The sequence below is a fragment of the Sander lucioperca genome, chromosome 3 (genome assembly GCF_008315115.2).
Source record: "Sander lucioperca isolate FBNREF2018 chromosome 3, SLUC_FBN_1.2, whole genome shotgun sequence".
Lineage (NCBI taxonomy): Eukaryota > Metazoa > Chordata > Actinopteri > Perciformes > Percidae > Sander > Sander lucioperca.
The window spans coordinates 37763835-37778778 of NC_050175.1; the positions used below are offsets into that span (position 1 = coordinate 37763835).

The 14944-nt window shown below is 41.2% G+C and overlaps 2 protein-coding genes across 4 annotated transcripts in view; one reads left to right on the top strand and one right to left on the bottom strand.

Annotated features, from left to right (window-relative positions):
- Positions 1-3955, top strand: part of dis3l (DIS3 like exosome 3'-5' exoribonuclease) — a 31716-nt gene extending 27761 nt beyond the window's left edge. The window contains exons 15-19 of one of the 3 annotated variants that reach the window (XM_035999694.1): positions 189-367; positions 452-597; positions 2427-2598; positions 3442-3800; positions 3913-3955. In XM_035999694.1, coding sequence (XP_035855587.1) covers positions 189-367; positions 452-597; positions 2427-2598; positions 3442-3765 — 821 coding nt within the window. In that variant the 3' untranslated portion in view covers positions 3766-3800; positions 3913-3955. Of the gene's footprint in view, positions 1-188; positions 368-451; positions 598-2426; positions 2599-3441; positions 3866-3912 lie in introns of those variants that run through there. The other 2 variants (XM_031323674.2, XM_031323673.1) reach the window with 2 other exon arrangements.
- A 3068-nt stretch (positions 3956-7023) lies between these two features.
- tipin (timeless interacting protein) lies at positions 7024-14331 on the bottom strand. Its single transcript, XM_031323773.2, has 8 exons — positions 14241-14331; positions 13157-13292; positions 12269-12362; positions 11288-11363; positions 10778-10900; positions 10103-10160; positions 9121-9372; positions 7024-7521 (listed from the first exon to the last, which is right to left on the bottom strand). Exons 2-8 carry the CDS (start codon positions 13278-13280, stop codon positions 7235-7237), a joined length of 1014 nt encoding a protein of 337 aa, XP_031179633.1. The 5' UTR covers positions 13281-13292; positions 14241-14331; the 3' UTR covers positions 7024-7234.
- Positions 14332-14944: the final 613 nt, after the last annotated feature.

Genomic DNA, 14944 nt, shown 5'->3' on the forward strand with positions numbered 1-14944 from the left:
GGACTTTGGGCTTTTTCTCTTTGTAAACCTATAACGTGCACAAAAAAGATATATAACACAATAAAGGAAAGGGAAAAAGCCAAAAAGCATAATATGAGGTCTTTAAAAAGGGACTTTAAAAGAGACCACTGACTATTTAAAAAGAAGATTAAAATGTGGCGACCTGTGCTGATGTCCATCTTCTCTAGGTCTGGCTCTGGACCGCTATACACACTTCACCTCACCCATCCGGCGCTACGCTGACATCGTGGTGCACCGCCTTCTCAGTGCCGCCATCAGCATGGACACGCGGGCGGACCCTGGGAGAGTCTTAGCCAGTAACAAAGAACTGGAAGAATTGGCTCATCATATCAACAACAAGAACTGGGTCAGTGCTGTTTGGCAATTCTGTGATTCACTTCTTAGTTACTATGTCAGATAAAGTATTGTGACCTCTGTGTGGTGCTTGCAGGCGTCCCAGCGGGCCCAGAAGTTGTCCACAGAGCTGTTTCAGTGTCTCTACTTCAAAGAACGAGACCCTCAGTCAGACCCACGCTGTGTGGCGGACGCCGTCATCTACGCCATCCGGGACAACGGCGTGTTGGTGTTCGTCTCAGAGTAAGAAACTACTGACTGATAGGTTATAGCTTTTCATCTTTTAACCCTTGTGTTGTCTTCCCATCGACCACGCGTCTTTTTTTTTTTCTGGGTCCAAATAAATTATTTTTTTTGGCAGTATTTTTCAACACTTTTGTTGTTTTTCCCCTAACGTTTCTGTCACTTTTTTCTGCCCTTTTTTTTTGGCATTTTCTGAAGATTTTTTCCCGAATTCACCCAAAAAGTCACTTTTTTAACATTCTTTTATCTTTTTTAAATGTTATAAAATTGAATAAAACACCCACATTCAATGAGAGTGGTGAACTGATCATTTATTTTACTTGTGTATGGTTGTAAGGAACCATCCACGTTATTATATTTTGGCAATTTGGTTGGAGGAAAACCAAAATGTTCTGATATAGAAACTTTTTGAAAATAGGTCAAATTTGACCCGAGGACAACTTGAGGGTTAAAGCAATTTTTTGTCTGATATTTTCAAAGGTATGAGGATGGTAATGTTCTGTATTTTCTTACTGTCATCAAATTCCACGGAAGGACCAAAGTCAGTTAGTTTGTCTTTTGTTTGACTTCCTGTTTGTGGCTCTCAGCTAGAAGACACATGGTTCCTACTTATGACAAACATCTTCATAAACAGCTCATAAATATATAGTTTTCATATAGGTAGTTTCCTAAAACAGCTTGACACTTTTAGTTGTCTTAAGATTTTTGGAAACATTCTCGGTTTTTGGCAGAGCTGCCAAATTATTTACAAAATACAGAAGTAATGTAAATTACACTTAACGTTGAACTAACCTGAGCAGCGAAGATTAATCAATTAGTTGTAAACTATTCAATTAATCACCGACTATTTTTTATAATCAATGAATCGGAGTCATTTTTGATTGAAGAAAAGTAATAATTCTCTGATGTCAGCTTGTTAAATGTGAATATGTTTGTGCGCCCAGATAGCTCAGTTGGTAGAGCGGGCACACATATATAGAGGTTTAGTCCTCGACACAGCGGTGTGGGGTTTGACTCCGACCTGCGGCCCTTTGCTGCATGTCATTCCCCCTCTCTCTCCCCTTTCATGTCTTCAGCTGTCCTGTCAAAAATAAAGGCCGAAAATGCCCAAAAAATAATCCCAAAAAAACGTAAATATTGTTCTAGTTTCTTCTCTCCTCTGTGACAGTAAACTGAATATCTTTTTAACATTTTCTGACGTTTTAGAGACCAAACAACTCATCCATTCATCTAGAACATAATTGATAGATTATTAGACAATGAAAATAATCAGTTGCAGCCCTAAAATGACATTTGAATTTTTGTAATACTGGAAAATATTAACCCTCCTGTTGTCCTCGGGTCAAATTTGACCCATTTTCAAAAAGTTTCCTGGTTTCTTTCAACCAAATTGTAAAAAAACAACGTGGATGGTTTCATGCAACTAGTAAAGTAAATTATCAGGTCAATACTTTCATTGAATTTGGGTTTTGGATTCAATTTTATAGCATTTGAAAAAAAAAATTATAAAAGAACGTTGAAAAAATTGTCAAATACATCAGAAAAAAGTGCCAAAAAAATGCTGACAAAAGTGTCAAAAAAGACGACCAAAACGTTGACCAAAAAGTTTTAATTTAAAATTTTGACCCAGATAAACGAAAAGTCGACTTGTTGGTCGACGGGAACACGAGGGTTAAGGACTAATCTAGTTTATGGTTGAAGTGAAAAGGAAAACTGTCTGAATCTCTTCTAGTACTGGTTTCTATCAGAGGTCTCGCACCCAATAAAACATGACTTGTAGACGCTGTAATGAAATCTTCCGGCCCTGACTACACCTGCCCTGTCTCCAGGTACGGTGTGAGAGGGCCGGTGTACCTGAGGAACCGAGAGGGCCAGGTGGTGGCTGCGGGGCGGGACGGCAGCTGCGAGTGGCAGAGCGGCTCGGTGCGGCGACACCCCGACCACATCACCACCACCTCCAGCTGCGGCACCTCCACCTTCACACTGTTTGACCACATCACTGTGAGTCGCACAACAGACATCACGTTTATTATTTTAGGACAGTAATCTGATATTATTGACTTGAAGTGGAATCAAATTGGGATGATATGATAATATTGTTTTCTTTACAAAATTCTGCTGTTTGAAAGGTAATTTCTGTGTTTTTCAACCTGGACTCTATTTTCCCATGCATTGGTGTCTAAGTGTAGCCTGGATGCCAGCCGATCTTAGCCCCGCCCACAACATTCGAGGTCGGGAAGTTCACATTCTGACTAGAATCTGAGTATGATGATGTCAGGCTAGTCTAAGTCACCATCGCCAAAATTACCAGACTCCATTTAAATAATCAGGACTTTTAGCGTGTATAGAGCCAGCATATTTCCACATGTAAATGGGTGAATTAAGGGTTTATTTCAACCAAACCAGAGTGGTGATTGTTGGAACAGTGGAAAGATGAACCGAGACGGCTTTTCATGGCTTTATTTTGTCTATGTCGACTTTCAATGGAGTGTGTTTTATGATGATAAAAGTACTGTTTATTTAAATGGGGTCTGGTGGGTTTGGCGAGAGCAATTTCGAGGCTTTTTCATTAAACAAAAAGGATTTCACTATGTTAACAAAAAGACCATTTCTGTAGGGATCCTTTTAATAATGTTATCAGACGCTTAGAATAATAATCTGAGTCTGTCAGCGGCAAAAACAGAACTTTTAGTGGACGTTAAGTGAAGGTGTGCAATAGTCCATTAACATTACATTGTAGCTTGTTTCGCTTGCTTAATGTGTTTTACTCAATATTGTTTTATTTATTTCACTGATAATACCGAGGACATATTGAGACATATTTGACTCCTCTGCTCTCCACAGATTCGGATTTCTGTGCGCTCGACATCTTGCCACGCAGACAGTCTAAACCTGGAGGTGATCAGCAACAAGCCCCACCGCAGCGCCGAGCCCCAGCAGCCCCCCTCGCAGGGCCGCTGCCAGCTGGTCCAGGAGGTGGTGCGCCTGGCCGAGGAGGCATCCCAGCAGGCTCAGGAGAAGGCGGCCCGGCGGCCCAAACTCTCCAGAGAGGAGAGAGAGTTCAGCCAGAGCAAAACTCCCAATCTGTACTCTCTCCTGGAGGAGATCAGAGAGCTGGCTCTGCTGGACCTTGACATGGCCGCACACGTCTGTGCAACAACAGCATAGAGCGGCTGCAACAGGGTCAGCCCTATGTTCCCACAGCCCAACGGTCCCACAGCCCAACGGTCCCACAGCTCAATGGTCCCACTGCCCAATGGTCCCACAGCCCAACGGTCCTACTGACCAATGGTCCCACAGCCCAATGGTCCTACTGCCCAATGGTCCCACAGCCCTATGTTCCCACAGCCCAATGGTCCCACAGCCCAACGGTCCCACAGCCCAACGGTCCCACAGCCCTATGGTCCCACAGCCCAACAGTCCTACTGCCCAATGGTCCCACAGCCCTATGTTCCCACAGCCCAATGGTCCCACAGCCCAATGGTCCCACAGCCCAACGGTCCCACAGCCCAATGGTCCCACAGCCCAACGGTCCCACAGCCCAACGGTCCCACAGCCCAACGGTCCCACAGCCCAATGGTCCCACAGCCCAACAGTCCTACTGCCCAATGGTCCCACAGCCCTATGTTCCCACAGCCCAATGGTCCCACAGCCCAATGGTCCCACAGCCCAATGGTCCCACTGCCCAATGGTCCCACAGCCCAACAGTCCTACTGCCCTATGGTCCCACAGCCCTATGTTCCCACAGCCCAATGGTCCCACAGCCCTATGGCCCCACATTTCTAAGATTTTTTTCGAAATTAGGCCCTATGTTAGGGTTAGGGTTACATTACATCTGTAGTCCATTGCTACTGGATAATAGGTTGGGTGTAATTGGCTACTAAATTGGGAGAAAGGGGGATCATATCTGATACAAATTTATGAAAAAGGAAATGTGGGAACATAGGGCCTAATTTTGAAAAAAAATCTTAGAAATGTGGGAACATAGGGGCTAATTTTCAGTGAAAAAAAATCTTAGAAATGTGGGAACATAGGCACGCTCCCGCTGCAACATGCACTCTGCTGGACACTGAAGAACTTGCTGGGTTTTTAAATATGAAATGATATTTCCATAAAAAAATCATCTACAATCTACAACTATCAGAACAGCCTAAAGCTCTCTCTTTCACGTTTAACAGTTACATTTCTTAAGCATCGTTTGAATCATGACGGCAGATTTGTAGTTATTATCTTTTTTATCATCTCAAGGAAAAATGATAGATATTGCAAAGTGTAAACATGTTCTTTGATTATATTAAATGAAGAGAAATATGCTGACTCTGTGGACATTTCAGTATATTGGTCCAAAGATGAGTTACCGTATTTCCTCAAATAAAAGCCGGGGTCTCAAAAAAATGGCTCGGGGCACCGCACACAATTGGTTTTTAAATTTTTTACTGAATTGCATTTTTTGATTTTTACTGAATTGACCGACTGTCCAACATGCTCATAAATCTTCTTTTAGTGAACTTACAAGTAATTTTCTGTTTTCAGTGTAAACCCACTATGTTCTTAATCCTAAAATCTGTGCTAGTCACTCAGGTTTATTGACTTGTAATGTAATTAATGTTAGTTTTATTATTGCAGGTTATGCTTCTTTGTATTAAAGTGAAGTGTCACCACAGAATCTATTTTTGTAAGATGGTTGAATGTTTGTGGTTTGTAAATTAAACCTGTATGGATGAAAACTGAACTCTTGTGTACGTCTGGAGTTGAAGCCTTTGATATATATAGTATTAAGTTACTAAACATATTTTACCTGCTTGAAAAAACAAGCATAAAGAACTGAGAAACTCGATACTTCAGATATTGAATCACTCATATCTGGTCCAAACGAGGAATGATGACACTTATTTCCTGAAAAGTTAGAAACAGAAGCTCATCAGAGCTGAACTTTGATCCGAAGTTATATATTAAAGGTACACTGTGTAGTGTTTGAAGTATTTTATTAGCTAAAATCAATGTCTTCATTCATAAATATGTCCTCATTGGTGTAAAATGATCTCTGCCAATGATCTGACTTATCCTCGTAAGCTAAGAATTTCTTATCTGTATTTACATTGGACGGGCAAGTCCAAGGAGGCTTCCATGTCGTTCCGCCATTTTGAAAAACTATCATCGCTGAGAGGGACATAGAGCACTAGCCTGTGTGAATATACCTGTCTAGCTAATCCACAACGCGTTCTCGTTCAGAGCCAGCATCACTTGACTGAAACCAGCTGAGACGGAGATCAGTGAGAGGCGCTTGTCACTGCACCGGCAAATTTGAAAGCCTGCACTGCACTTTAGTTCATAATGGAGGATCATACTTATGCCGAGTCACAGGAGAAGGAATCCTCGTTGCCAAAAAAGGGAATTAAGAAGGCAACGTGACACATAACGGCTACCGTAGTTGCAACATGCACTTGAAAAAGCGAGGCACTACAGAGCATATATTTGTTTGAATGCAAAATACAATTTCACCGCTAGATGGGAGAAATTCCTACACAGTGTACCTTTATGAATACAAAGAATATTTTTAATGTATTTTTCTTCCAGTGCAGATGGTTTTTCTACACTGCTAAAAACTTTCCTAGGAGTTAAAATACCTCTACCAGATTTTATTCTGACCCATGCACATTGTGAGTTTATGGCGCTTGTATATCTGATGCTGTAGATGAGATCACAGACATGTCTTGATACTAAACAGATTCAATTTTCAAGGAAATGTTTATTGTAAGGCATTTAAAAAAAAAAAAAAAAAAAACTGGTACTAACTTCGCCCAGATTCATCAATGATAAACTTTTGATGAGCACAGCTCAGGTCAGTTTCACATTGTACGGATACGTTACTACATGAACAATAACAGGGCACTCCTAACTGCAGGCATGTGACTGACATTAAGGGTCATAAGATCATTTACAGGTAACACGTAGTACAGCTCAGGAATAACTGACATTTGTGAAAGCAAACAAAATCCCGCCAATAAATGGTCAAATCTGAAAACTTCTGATTCATTTTTTGCTGCTGGCATGACAACAAATTGCTACTGCCAACCCACCAGACTTCATATAAATAAACACTACTTTTAGCGTGTATAGAGCCAGCATATTTCCACATGTAAATGGGTGAATTAAGGGTTTATTTCAACCAAACCAGAGTGGTGATTGTTGGAACAGTGGAAAGATGAACCAAGACAGCTTTTGATATTTTTATTTTGTTTCTTTCGACTTAGAATGAAGTGTGTTTTTACGACGATAAAAGTACTGTTTATTTAAATGGAGTCTGGTGGGTTTGGCGATAACGATTTTAAGTTTTATGTTAAACAAAAAGGATCTTACTCTTCAACAAAAAGGTCTATCTCTGTAGTGATCCTTTCCATAATGTTGTCAGACACTTAGAATAATAATCTGAGCCTGTCCTTGGCAAAAACAGAACTTTTAGTGGATGTAAATGGAAGGTAACTACCATTTACATAACTTACATTGCAGCAGCTTGTTTCAGATGGGAACAGGCATTCTGAATCTGAACCAAGTTGCTCTTTACAGACTGTAAGAAGATAATTTATGCACGGGTTTGATTCGTTCCTAAACTCAGAGTGCATGCCGTACTTGAGCACTAATCTCGCTCCTCACACTCGTTGCTGGGTTGATGGACCTGGCCGAGGCTGGTTTCTTCCTCTTTCTCACACGGAGGGGATTCAGCAGGAGGCTCAGAGTCTGTGTGGGGAAGCTGGATGGCTTCTTGTTGTTGTTGTTGTTGTGTGCTGCTGCTGGCTGGCTCCAGTTCGAAATCCTCCACCTCTACATCCCGATCTTTAGAATTGTGGAGGGCGTTTGCAGAGGAGACAGATGTGCGTTCGTCTGCTGACGTGGACGAGTCAGCAGTCTGGGAGTCTGACGGATCTGGAGGGTGGCAGAAGGAGTTTTGCACAAAGACGTCAAGAATCACAAGTTAAATGTTCTTCAGTTTTAGGGAACGCAGACTAATATCTGTTCCATTTAACTACTTTTCTCGCACTGAGATTATATTCTAGAGATCACGAAGTAGGGCTGGGTATGGAACTTCGATACTTTTAGGCACCGACCGAATTGCCTCCTTAGAATATCGGAAAACGCCTCGTCATTCAATACCAAATTTCAATACCTAAAGGAGTAAATCCCAACAGAGTCAGTGAGCCAATAAGCATGAAGCTTGCTTCTACCGAGACCTAGTAATGCTCGTGATTGGCTGTCTAACGTTACACGGAGACGGACTCATGTGTGTGTGGTGTTGTTTTTCCAGTCTGGACTACAGTGTGTAGTCACATACTGTAGGTGTAAAGGAGCTGAAAAAATAAAAGAATTCCTTCTTGTTAAAATGGATTTTATCAGTTTTATTTTATTGGAATTGGCATCGAAAAAAGGAACCGGTATCCAATTCACGGTACCGACATTATTTTTGAACGGTACCCAGCCCTATCACTTAAAGAATATGATGTATTTTAGTACTGCATTCTTGCAATGCTCTTGAAAAAGGCACCGACTGGCCTGATGGGGATGCAACAATAGATTTTTTTGATTTATCTCAATGCATCTCGTTAGTGGCTGGCGGAGGTTTGCCTGTAGCGGTGCAAAGGTTAATCATTTAGTTGTCATCTATTAAATTAATCGCCAACTATTTTGATAGTTTTGCTATTTTGATTTGTTTAAATGTGAATATGTTCTAGTTTCTTCTCTCCTCTGTGACAGTAAACTGAATATCTTTTGAGGATGTCATCTTGGGCTTTGTAGAAACACTGATCCAAATTTTTCACCATTTTCTGACATTTTATAGACTGAACAACTAATCCATTAATCGAGGAAATAATCAACAGATTATTCAACAATGAAAACAACCGTTAGTTGCAGCTCTATTTGCCTGCATTATTTATAGAGGACAACATCATTTGATTCTTTTTCTAAGGTGTTCTATTGTGTTGCCTCTCAGTTAAAGGTTAAGAGAAAGGTTACAGTAAACCAGAGAGTTTTTATTGGTGGATAAAGTGCTGTACTGACAGGCCCGTTGACTGTGTTGTGGTTGAATGAAGTGAGGATCCGGCATCAACAGCCTGCGTTTCTTTATTTTATAGTCAAACCTGAGTCTAGGCAATATAACAAACCCTCGGTACGCTGTTCATTTTAGGACACCCTTCAGAGATCTCAGACTCAGCTGTCAGACTCAAACGAAAAGGCATCAGGTCTCGGATGAAAAGGCATCAGGTCACAGGCGAATCGGCATCCGAGTAGCCTAAAAGTCACTCAGTCTCAGAAAAACTTCTGTCATCTTCAGACAAAACTGCATTACGTCTCGGAAAACGCGGCCTTGGAGCAAAAGTCGTCAGTCTCAGAAAAAAATCTCTGTCGAGTCTATGACAGTGGATGTCCTAAAATGAACACCGGACCTCGGTTGCATTTTTTGACTGCGTCTCAAATGTCTGATAAAGACGTATTTGTCTATCACTGAACAGATGGAGAGCCTCCCACCTGTTTGCTGCTGCTGCTGCTGGCGGGCGAGCCTCTTCTCCAGAGCGCGCTGTCTGTTCAGCTCCATGCGTCTACGCTGCTCCTCGGTCAGGGAGGGGGGAGCGGGGGAGGGAGCAGCTGGGGAAGGTGGAGTGGGTGGAGCAGCTGGAGCCGGGGTGGAGTGGACCGGAGCTTGCAGGTCATTAAAGCTGGCTCCGTTAAACGGATCTGGATCCCCAAAGACATGCGCTTCAGGAGCTGCTTGTTCTTCGCCTAAACCAAGACACATTTTCACAGAACTGTGGCTTTAGAGTGGAAATCTGAACCTTGCTTACTAGAGTTGAATAGTTTGAGTCATTTTTCTTCTCTGATTACAGCTGTGACAGTAAACTGAATATCTTTGAGTAGTGGACAAAACAAGAAATTTGAGGACGTCATCAAAAATTAGTGCAACACCTGAGAAGCCCCGTTGTTACTCTCTGCTCCTCACCTCGGGGCTTCTCAGGTGCTGCGAGCAAATCACTCCGCCGAAGTAGCAGAAGTAGCAGTGCTTCACCCTTCTGAGAATATAGTTCCCAGTATGTATACGGTTAGAAGATGGCTGTGTCTCATGTGACCTTGTTATTTGTACACGCTGTGACTATACAAATCACAACATGTAAATAGGAACATGTTGGTGTTATTTTGTCACTTATTGGGAGCAGTAGGCTAGATGGAGCCGGTTACCTCCAGGATCTGTGCTAAGCTAGGCTAGCGGTGGAGGCGTCAGACAGAGTTACGACACGCACAGAGATGAGAAGGGTATGTATGGACTTATCTAACTCTGGGGGATACGGGGAATAAGACAAAGTCCCAATAAGTCGGCGTGTTCCTTTAAACCAAGGAAAACAAATGTTACCATCCTAGACATTTGACTGGTGCAGCAGGTGACACTTTACCACCAACAGTACATTTTTTCTTGACACGATGCATATCAATAATGGTTTATTTATTTATCTCTTACCACCCATAAAGTCTTCGTGTGTCAGGGGCATGTCCAGCCGTATCCGTTTGAGACAGGTCTGCCGCAGGGGAAAAAAAGGCAAAATTACTTTAATAATTACAAATTCTGTACTGTAGAAAACAACAGTCCCTCCAGAAAAACGTGATTATGCGATCGCATAGTTCAATGCATAATCAGCCAAAGTCCGCATATTTATGCGGGGGCCGCATTTTTTCAAATACGCCGCACTTTCGCCGCATAAATTGCCGATTTCCGCGCAAAATATGCGGGGCTTTTCATGATTTCATAATCTCCGCATTTTTGTTGCAAAAAAGTCCCATATATCTTAGCAGAAAGTTGAAAAACGTTGCGTTTACTTCACACAAGAGCAGCCATTTCCCCCTGTTGCCATGGGAACGTTATGAAGTGATGTAATTACGCGACGTGAACATCATCGAAAAGCTGCAAACCCCGCGATGAAGCCACGATGAAACCGCAGTTTTTGCAAGTTCCCGCAATTTCATCGCATAAAATTGCATAAATATCCCGCATATTCCATCGCATTTTTTAAGAAAACGTGACGCATAATCAAGGATTTTTGCCCGCAACAATCACAAAAAACCTCCGCATTTTTCTGGAAGGATTGAAACAAGAACATTTTCATTGAAATACTCAGCAGCAACATCTTCACCCCACCTGCACTTCCTTCTTGTTGCCGAGCCTCTCCACTTTGTCAATAAAATCTTCAAACTGCAGCTTGGGGTACAACCTGTGGGCCCAGTTCTCCATCTTGTGCATCAGCAGCCGCAAATCCTGAGCCTGGTTGGACAAAACACACACAAACGCCATGACATGCTGGCTAAATGTTGCTGACAGGGCTTTAGCTACCATTATAAGGCTTAGGTGCAGCACCCCAAGCAGTTTTGGGCACTACCAAAGATGAATGAAATGTAACTGAATGACTTTTTGAGTGGTTTTAATGTCTGCTCTAGCTTTTACAAGGTTTGAGACACAGATGTGGTAATAATAATGGTCCAAAATGATGTGAAATTGCAATTTTTTTTATTGAAAACTGTAAATTTTATTAAAGAAGGACCCTTAAACCCCAAATATGTGCACCTAAGTCTTCCACAAACCTATGGAAACCACTGTGTGATATGATTTGGTACAGTTAATATTAATTACTCCACAGTCGTCAGCTCTTACCTCGTGCCCTTTGCCTTTGAAATGGACATTATCAAACAGTGTTCGCAGAGCTGGAAGTCCTCTTTCTGAACTCAGCCTGAAGAAAAATGTGACAAAAGTTCAAATACTCATTCATTTGATCCAATGTTTATATCAGGGATGCACCGAATCCAGGATTCGGCCGAATATTTTGACGGGGTTCGGTTTCTGCCGAACCTTAGAATTTTTTCCCACCGAACCGAACCCTACGCTCGCACTACGCTGGTCGACGTAATGACGGCGCCGTTGATTACGGGAAGGTGTTTACGTAGGTGGAGCGTTCAATGCAGTAGGCTGTGAGAAAGTGAAAATGGAACTCGTGAGCAGAAAAAGTGTAGTTTGGCAATACTTTCAGTCAAAAGAAGGCCATTCAAGTCCAGCTACATGTTCAATCTACAATGCTGATTTGTCTGGTGGTGGCGAGGACCCTAAACTATACACAACATCACCGCTGTTACAACATCTGGTATGAAACATCTGAAAGAATACAAGTTGTGCATGAAGGAATCTACAGACAGCAGCCAGAATGCAGCAACTTCAGGTACGGCAAAGGAAGGACAGTCACTGTTTACTTCATTAATGTGTTTACTGTGTTCATGGACTGAGGATGGGACGAGGATTCAGAATCTTAACCAGCGGATTCGGTGTTCGGCCGAACCCCAAAAATCTGGATTCGGTGCATCCCTAGTTTAGACACAGGTTGTTTTGTGTGTAATCAATGCAGACTAAAATGACTGTGGCTGTGTTTCATTGTGATGACTATTTAACTCACTGACTGTCACAATATTCAACTTGTTGCAGTAAGTGTAAACATTGCCTTCAAAATTAAATGACATAGCCTGTAACAAACAATACGGGGCCTTCCGCTACATTATAAGCCCATGCTTTGACTACTAAACATCCTTACATCAACTGACAATAGATTTACCTCCGCTGCCATGGTGTAAATCAAAGCACTGATACCTCTGAGAGTCCAGCTTGGGTTGCGGCCTCTTCACTCCTTTCCTTTTAGCAGCAGGGACATCCGCCAGCTTGGACACATCACCGTCTTCGTCCCCTGCATTGACCACAGCACGTGACAACAGGACAGGCGATCACTTTGTTGACCCTCACACAACAGAAAACCTCCCGCAGGGCAAATTAAGATCCGTTTTATTCAAATAAATACTGTCAATTACCATCTGTAGGTGTTTAATGTTATGTCAGCAGTACGACAACGCTTCATTTACGGAATTTTTCAGCTGGAAGTTCGGCCGGATGTCCGTCCCCTTCCTCTATCTTTGTGTTGGCGTTCTAACCTCCGGTGGATTTGTGAGGACTATGGTTAACTGCTCCTCAGATCTCTGCAGGGTAAATCCAGACAGCTAGCTAGACTATCTGTCCAATCTGAGTTTTCTGTTGCACGATTAAAACTACTTTTGAACGTACAAATGTTCCACCAAAACAAGATCCTTCCTGAGACTGTTTAGCAGAGGCACCGTGGCTCCGTCCGGCGCTTAGCCCCACCAAAGATGATTGTGATTGGTTTAAAGAAATAAATGCCAATAAACCAGAGCACATTTTTCTCCCATCCAGGAATGCTGTGTGGACTATCATTTACTTGTGTTGACTTCGGGTCACATTGACCCGTTTTTAATTTTTGTTTTATATCAGAAAATATGGGACGTAGAAATAAGCGCTGAAAATGTGTAGAAGAAAAATTAAAAAATTTAAAAACTTGGAAAAAGCAAAAACAAACTGTGAAAAAAAGGCGTCAAAAACGTCGAAAGAAAAAGTGTTTTTTTCAAGGTTGAAGGGAAGACAATACAAGGGTTAGGTGATATTGTTCTCTCGACTGATGCAGCTTCTCACCATTTTCAAAAGGGTTCCCGTCCTCCTGCCCTCCCTGGCCCGGGGAGTGAGGCGGTGGGAGGGGAGGGAAAGATTCATCCTCTATGTTGTCGTAGTCAGGAATGTCAAACAGGCCGTTTTCCATGGTGAGTAACTCCTGGAGGACAGGGGGGAAAACTATCAGCCACAATCAGATTTAAAAGCAATACAGGTATTAGTCGACTACTTTGGAAGACGGAAGCAGCCAAAATCAAAAATGAATTACAATGAATGAATTATTATTCCATTTAATGTACCAAATATTTATTTAAATATTAAAAATAAATATAGGCATGAATTAACTGATATAACGTGACACAAGTTGATACTTGTTTTAATTTGCTTTATTTATTTCCCTTTGTATTAATTTCCCTGTGTTCCCTATGTTTTTACTTTCCTATGTAATTATACGGGGGTTTTTTAAAAAATGTATTTCTGTATTATTTCCTCAAATAAGTTTGGGGAAATAAATAAATACATTTTTTAAAATTTTATTTTTGTAGTATTTTCTTTATACAATTCTTCATGCATTTCTTTCTTCATTATGGAAATGAATGAATGTCATTAAAAGTCTGTCATAGGGTCATTGTTGTGCCTATTGGTTTTTATTTAATGGCATACTCATTTATTTATTTATTATTTTGGCAGCTTCCGGTCCTGCAGCCCACAGGGCGGGAAACTCAATGATGGCCAAAACAAGGTGTAGACTGTCAGTTCTCTGTGTTTCACCGGGTTAGGGTCGTCACACAGAGAGAGAGCCCGGAGAAGATGAACAGCATAGTGAACAATACATTCACCTCTATGTCTGAACGTTGCCCGAACCTAACTTTATTTCTGAGTAACGTGTGTAGTAGTAGAAAAGAGTAACGTTAAACACCGCGCTGCTAAACTGACTGACGTTACGAGCTGCATATGGATACTTTGGGTACGTTAGCTTACGTTAAGCTACTTAGCTGCTGTCAGCGAAATGGTGAAACGTGAAGAGTCAACTTAAACTACAAGTCACAACCATAATAATATATTATAAAGTACGACAAAACGAAATAGCACTATAATAGTGTCTTACCAGTTACGGTTACGAGCTGTCCGATGAGCGAAGCAACAAGTAGTGCCAAGTTAGCGATATCAACTTCCGGTATGAAGAGTTTCTTTTTCAAAATAAAGTCCCACAGAAGTGTAACTAAACCATAGACAGTGATAATATATAAAAGCCCTAAATTAATACCAGTAAGATTGATGATGACTGTATGGAGGTATTGGGGAAACGTCACACTTATATCCTTGCATTTCATTAAAGGCCCAATCACTATTTTTTTTATTTGAGATTTAAAATAATTTAGGTTATATAGGTCAAAAATAGGCAATTTGTTATTGACATAATTACGTCAGAAATCATGAATGTAGGCTTTGTGTATTGTTTGTGGGGCTACCCTTTATATACATTTGAGTATAGAGTATTTATGTATGTAAATAAATAGAAGAACAACGTCAGTTTAACCATTTAAACAAGCCTCTAAATAAGTGGCAGCCTACAATATTTGTAAGTTAAACCAAATAAAGATCAAAAACATAATTTGGAAGGTGGCAGTGTTTAAACCCATCTATACACAATACACATATATTATATACACATTGTGCTGATGGATTTTTTACAGGTTTTTTTGGCTTATGCAAAGGTAGCATTCAAACTAAGACACTACCACATTAAACCATTTTATAGGAAGATCAAATTTACAGAACATATAATTTAACAAGTAAAAGAATATATAC